This window comes from Leuciscus leuciscus (genome assembly GCF_965113295.1).
Source record: "Leuciscus leuciscus genome assembly, chromosome: 12".
NCBI classification, from domain to species: domain Eukaryota; kingdom Metazoa; phylum Chordata; class Actinopteri; order Cypriniformes; family Leuciscidae; genus Leuciscus; species Leuciscus leuciscus.
Window position 1 is genome coordinate 36,092,630 of NC_138736.1, and position 6,897 is coordinate 36,099,526.

The following is a 6,897-nucleotide window of genomic DNA, read 5'->3' on the forward strand; positions in this document are numbered from 1 at the left end:
GTGTCGGTTTCGGAGATTGTGTTGGACATTCTTCATTCTTTCTACCACACGGAGGACCGGGTTGTTCATCGGCGTCCCTACGCTGCCAAGAGCGACTGGTCCTGGGCACTTGCACCACCTGACCACTCATGACTATTCTGCCGACTTGTTTATCAATAAACATCCTTTTTACTTGCTATTGAAATCGCTGTTTTACTGAACGAGAGTCAGAGAGCCTGATAACTGGACTAAAGGCCATTCTCACATGGCCCTCGCCACACCTATATTTATATAATGATTGCAAAAAAAAAAATTGGAATTCGAAACTACCTCGGCAAGGTAGTCAAATTAGTATTTTAGGTTTCATGGTCTTCTGCAGCACAATCTGCTGAAAATTTGAGATTTTATGCTTAATATAAGGGCAAGTAAAGCAATTGAAGTTTATGATGTTTTAAGACAGAGTCTGTACAGTATATCTAGATTGTGATACTTCTGCCACCATCCTCATTCTTCTTTCTTGAGAACTCAAATACATATTATATTCCTGATTTTACCTTATTTTAGAGACTATGTCATATTCAAACATGAGATATTAGTAGCATCTGTTATTAAGAGTCATAACATCGGTATTTCCTGTCTGTATGAATGTGAATGACATTTTATCTAACTTCCTTATCCTCAACAAACTCGAGCAGCACTCAAGTCTCAGCGGACACGTCTTCTGTCAGGCTCATGAAATGTATTCAGTCATTGAAAATTCTGATTTCCCACTTTCAACAGTTTCTTCAGATGAAAACTGCTCTCAACACAAAGGTAAGGCCGGGATGTTATCAGAATGCATTCATTTCTATTTTAAAGATTTAGCACTGTAGTAATGGTGTATAAGGTTGTCATTTGTAAACTCTTAAAAATAAATGTTATTTATATTGATGTTCCATTAAGAACCTTTAACATTCATGGAATCATTCCATTCCACAAAAAGGTTCTTTATATTGGAAAAAAGTTTTTCGGATTATTAAAATGTTCATCACACTAAGAGAAAAATAATGTTCTTATACACAAAGGCATTACTGCAAAGCTTTAAGAGAAAAATAATGTTCTTTTAAAATCTGTACACAAAGGTTCTTTGGGGAACCAAAAATGGTTCTATAAGTAGACTATAAGTGTTTATCTTTTCTTAAGATGCTGTGCAGTAATAGAACAGTAATATCTTTTTTTTTCCTCTCGTCTATCATGATGGCAAGGGGTCACCGGTGTTGTTGTCACAAGATCTTAGTTAAGGTTTAAATCAAATATCCAGTTGCTCTTGTTTTCTCTAGCAGCGGTTTTGTATGTTTTATTTCAAACATCAAGTTTGAAACTCTTAAGATCTTATGATGTGAATTCTATTCTTCAAGCTAAACTTTCAGTACATATATTTTATATATTTTGAGTAACAATGATGAGACACATGTTGAAAATGCATTTTGCATAATATATATTGCAGAAATTTTATAAATGTAATGTGTTGAAATTCAGGAATAGTTACTGGCAGAAATTTTGTGCTGATTCAAGGGTTCAGATTTGAGAAATAACATCTCATCAAACTTCTGACCCCAGGTAACTCCACTGAAGAGCAAGAACAAGAGAGGGAAGTTCATCTCCCTAAGTGGACTAAAGTTCTTCTGATTGTCTTTATTGTTTTTGCTCTTGGAAGTCTCTGTATTCTAGGGATTCTGTGTGAGTAGTGCCATTTAATTAATAGCACATTTTCCTGTAATTAATCATGATTAATTAACATTAAAGTTTTTAATATATTTTTATATTATAATATTTTTACATTGAATGTCCAAAATAATGTAGAAAAAAACATAAGGATGGTATATTTTATATAATGTCACATCATTTATTTCCATCAAGAGATGAATCCAGAGTCCAGCACTCTGTAAAGTCCCCTCCAGCACATCCCAAAGACATTCAATGAATTTAAGGTCTGGACTCAGAGGAGCCGATTCATGTGTAAAAATGATTCTTCATGCTCCTCAAAACCATTCTTTCACAATTTGAGTCTGATGAATCTTGACATTGTCATGCTGGGAAATGGCCATGATTTGTCTTCCATGGTTGTTTAAGAAATGAAATGCTACACACTCCATTAATTAGGGTTAGAATAACTATTGCCAAACATATAATATGCTAGAAACATACCCATATTGTTCCGAATATAAGAGTGTTTTTGCTTGGAAAAAGGTTACATCTGAAAAAATGGGTTCTTATATTCAGGGTCTAGATTTTTACGCCAATAATACACCTGCAACAATAAGAAGAGCCAAATACGTATAAAACAAGTGTTTCCCCCAGGACTGAAGCGACCCGCTCTGGACTGTTAAAATTCAGGAATAGTTGCTGACAGAAATTCTGTGCTGATTCAAGGGTTCAGATTTCAGAAATAATGTCTCATCAAATTTCTGACCCCAGGAAACTCCACTTAAGAGCAAGAAAGAGAGAGGGAAGTTTACAGTGCCATGTGACCTCATGATGGTGAATGACCGCCCAGAACAGAGAGATTAAAAGTCAGGCAAGTGAACCAGCAACTGAGGAGAGGTTATGATACAAACATTAAGCTCATGTGATAAATGCAGAGGAGTCAAACAACTCTCATTAAGCAAATGAAAAATACGGCGTGTCAGAGTATAAGATAAGAAGATGGCGAGCCCCAAAAATGCTAACGGTCAAAGAAAAGCTTACCGCGGTCCAAATAGCGTCCGCTTTGAAGAAATTGACAGGCAAATGTGTCAGTACGAGCCAGAGCAGTCATCCAGCTAAAGGCACTGGATATCACCAAAGAGCTGAACATACCAGCAGTGAGGCCCATCATTTCTTATTTCGGCTAGGTACTGACAAACTTTCCTGTCAATATCCTTGCTTAAGTATGATGAGGCGTAATGAATTAGCATTATGCCGCAGAAAAGTCTTGCCCAGCACCTGCCCTCCGTCTTCAGGGAGAAACTGCTGTTTTTTTAGGGGAAAAAATTCATACCCCCTGGATTAGATAGGTAAAGCGGATCGCCAATTGTTTTGTCATGCCAACATCTGTCACTGTACACACACACACACAAAAAGGTGAGGAAACAGTTATTGTGAGATACTGGAAATGAGAACTACAGGTTATTTTTATGGTATGCCATAAATACCATCGTCTTATATTCGGAACAATATAGTAATAATCACTGGAATAAGGATCCAATCATAGACTTAAGAATTTGCCTATTTAAATCCAAACTGTGTGTGTGTGTGTGTGTGTGTGTGTGTGTGTGTGTGTGTGTGTGTGTGTGTGTGTGTGTGTGTGATCACTGCTACTGCTTTTGATCTTCAAGTCAAGTCATGTGCATTTTTGTGCATGTCTTCAATCAGATATCAGTGTTTCAGTGAAACCGTCTGCCCAACAAACGAATGGTACAAGTGAGTAAAATATATTTAATAATGCACCAGTACAGCAACATTAACTGTGCACAAAGATTCATGAATATGTGAGTGACTTTGTCTGTTTTCTTTTCTCCACCATTCTCTTCATAACTGTTTCTGTACCAGCCATGGCGAGAGAGCTTGAGAAACTTACAGCCAACTACACCAGTAAGTTAAGTAACGTTCAGATTCATACATATAAAAATGTATCTGTTCTTTTTGTTCTGTAAATACAAGTCAGTCATTTGAACACATTTCTCCAACCATTTGTTTTCTTCCTTTTTCATAACTGTTTCTGTACCAGCCATGGCGAGAGAGCTTGAGGAACTTACAGCCAACTACACCAGTAAGTTAAGTAATGTTCAGATTCATACATATCAAAATGTATCTGTTCTTTTTGTTCTGTAAATACAAGTCAGTCATTTGAACACATTTCTCCAACCATTTGTTTTCTTCCTTTTTCATAACTGTTTCTGTACCAGTCATGGCTCACAGACAACTACGCCAGACTGCATTTCTCTTTCACACCCATGACACAGGCTTAGACAAAGTGTTCTGCACATTGAACCAAACTTTTATTAACTTCAAGAGTATTGTGTTCTGAAGAATGTACCATTTTCATCCTGACTGTGTTTGTTTTTGGCCTTGTCATGCAGATTACAGAGAACAGTTTGATGCGCTCCACAACCAGCATGAGGAGACACTAAGAAAGCTGAACAAATTAAATTGTATGTCTTCAGATTTGAGCCTTGTGCAAAGTTAAAAGACATTCATTACACACATACTGTACTATAAATAAGCACAATTACTAAAAATGAGTGAAATAATGAACTAATACCTAAATTTTCTCTCTTTCTCAAAAGCCAGCACAGGTTGTGCACTTTGTGCCGTAAACTGGATTTATTCTGGGGGAAAGTGCTACTACTTCTCTACGGTCAAGATGAACTGGACACAGAGTCGAGATCACTGTGTGAGTCGAGGAGGACATCTAGTGATCATAAACAGCCAAGCAGAGCAGGTGTGTTCTGCACTTCAACACTTCATTTACAGTATATTAATCCCTTTCACTTCTGTAACATGATGTATTTCTGAGTTAACCCTTGTATGGTGTTCGGGTCTGTGGGACCCGTTTAAATTTTTTATCAAAAGAAAAATGATACGATTAATTATTATTTCAACCTCAGACTCATTGGCCTTGGCTCATTTTCTGTGAAGAACATATATCAGAACACATTATCAATGACCACACACTGTACACGCCCCCTACACATTTATATTACACAAAGGATGTTCGGGTCCACTGGACCCGGGGCTAATAAAAGTGTGGAAATTTTAGGTCCTGTGTACCTTTACTCTGTCCTCCTCCTGTCAGGGCTTGCTGTTATTGTGTGTGTGTGTATGTGTGTGTGTGCGTGCAATGAGTGTGTCTGGCATGTGAGAGAGAGATTGTGTGTAAGTGTGAGAGAGTGTGAGTGCAAAAGTGAGTTTTGTTTCTACCCCTGCCGTTCCCGCACAAGGTTGCAATTCTTAAATGTGATCTAACAAAGGTAAAGGGGAAATATTAACCATATATGTAGTTTATATTGCTTGTAATTGGGATGAAGTAAACATCTGTTGAGTATTTTAACACAAATTGTTTGATAATGTTGAATTAAAAACCCCAAAATGCAGCGGGTCCACCAGACCCACGAACACTGGCTGAATAACAAAAATATGAACACCACACAAGGGTTAAACAAAAAAGGTAGGCAAAAAAAATTTGAAACATCACATAACAATTTGTCAGTGTGACTACATTTGCTGTACACAATGCCAAGTACAGTATAATATAGATTTGGCTACTACAGAAAAGTAGAGAAAGAAATAACAATATTTTTTTCCTTAAGCTGATGATCATGGTTAAATTTTGTCTCTGATGGTCTAAGAAGATTGGGTGAAAGTTAGCATCTTGTTCTTGGCTTGTTCACCGAGCAAACATTTCAAAAGCCTTAAATTTGATGCATGATATCTAAAAAAGGAAAGTAGTTTCAGTAGTGGAGCATGTTATTCATGTTATTTAAAAAAAAAAAAAAAAAACTATTGATTTAGAATAACATGCCCGATTAATCATTCTCAATAAATCCAATGAATATTCAATTTTGATTTCCCACTGACATTAAATATTAGGCTACACATTTCTCTGCTCCAGACATTGTGCATTATAATATATCACAAGACAAAAACATGTTTTTCTCCATCAGGATTTTCTGACCTCTAAAGTTAAAGTGACGCACTGGATTGGTCTTAATGATTTGGACACTGAAGGACACTGGGTCTGGGTGAACAACCAGCCACTAAATGATTCAGCAGAGTAAGAGCTTCATTAATCTTCAATACAACATCTGCATTAAAACTAACAATACATCAATAATTAGCAGGTTGCTGCCAAACAGAAGCAATTTGTTTTTTTCGTCCTGTAGATTCTGGATGAAACGAGAGGATGGAGTCAGTGAGCCTGATAACTGGACTAAAGACCATCCTGCCGGTGAAGACTGTGCTAGTCTGGGACATAAAATGGGAGAGACGGATTTCTGGACGGACGCTTTCTGTTTCCAAGAGAAAAGATTTGTGTGTGAAGCTGCTGCAGCTGTTTAATTCATTCCTCCTGAATAGTTCACCCAAAAGTTAGCATTCTGTCATTTACTCAAACCAACTGTTGTGAAACAAAAGACATGTATGTAATGGCAGCCCTGCCTGGATGCAAAGTACACACACTGCGTACCCTGACATCACCAGCATTTCAATATGTATTCTGTAACATCATTTCTAAATCATGTGTGTCAGTAATCATGTATGCCAATTAAAAACAGGGGCTGACTTTTCCTTTGTCATGCATGTTTCCTGCGATTCAATGAGAATGTCATATAGTTTTGTGACAGTATGTGATTTACAGTAGTCAGCTGACAGCAGTGCTGGAAGAGGTAGATTTAGCATTTAGGTCAGCCGTTCAAACAGAACTAAAGCTGAATGAACCGTTCACAAATCGCTTTTTTTTCCTTTTAAAGTACAATAGTACTTTTAGAGTACAATATAGTGGAAGGAAAAACGTACAGGGTTTTGAGACGCATTTATACCATTTAAAAAAATAAATGCGCGTCTGAAAAACATGTCGTAACGGTCAAAGACAAGAGTCAAGCACAGGGTGTCAAACTCGAGTTTAGTTTCAACACTTCTCCAAAACACATACCTGTAGTTTTCAAATACGCTTGAAGGACTTGACTAATATAATACTACTACTACTAATAATAATAATAATAATTTGTTACATTTATATAGCGCTTTTCTGGGTACTCAAAAGCTTTACATATGGAAAGGGGAATCTCCTCAAATTGAATGTTCAGAATCCTCATTCCTCATTTTAAATAACACTGAAATTTAAATAATTTTATTTTATCTCACTGTTTGGAAAACCACAAATGCAGCATGAAACATCTG

General features: G+C 36.8%; 1 protein-coding gene across 8 annotated transcripts; it reads left to right on the forward strand.

Annotated features, from left to right (window-relative positions):
* Positions 1-595: 595 nt before the first annotated feature.
* LOC309511178 (C-type lectin domain family 4 member E-like) lies at positions 596-6,293 on the forward strand. 8 transcript variants are annotated; one of them, XM_082186291.1, is made up of 9 exons: positions 606-792; positions 1,579-1,698; positions 3,373-3,420; positions 3,550-3,591; positions 3,728-3,769; positions 4,080-4,181; positions 4,287-4,441; positions 5,664-5,773; positions 5,883-6,293. In XM_082186291.1, the coding sequence occupies exons 1-9, from the start codon at positions 621-623 to the stop codon at positions 6,055-6,057; spliced, it is 966 nt and encodes a 321-aa protein (XP_082042417.1). In that variant the 5' UTR covers positions 606-620; the 3' UTR covers positions 6,058-6,293. The 8 variants fall into 8 exon arrangements, with proteins under 8 accessions (XP_082042421.1, XP_082042417.1, XP_082042418.1 ...); XM_082186292.1 differs by having other exon boundaries at positions 4,080-4,151; XM_082186295.1 differs by lacking the exon at positions 1,579-1,698 and having other exon boundaries at positions 596-792.
* The last annotated feature ends 604 nt before the right edge of the window (positions 6,294-6,897 follow it).

Excerpts from the sequence above, each read along its gene's own strand:
- LOC309511178 (XM_082186291.1), top strand. The coding sequence starts at position 621 with ATGAATGTGAATGACATTTTATCTAACTTCCTTATCCTCAACAAACTC. Across the intron at positions 793-1,578 it reads AAACTGCTCTCAACACAAAG|GTAACTCCACTGAAGAGCAA; the intron begins GTAAGGCCGGGA and ends TTCTGACCCCAG. Across the intron at positions 3,592-3,727 it reads ACTTACAGCCAACTACACCA|CCATGGCGAGAGAGCTTGAG; the intron begins GTAAGTTAAGTA and ends TTTCTGTACCAG.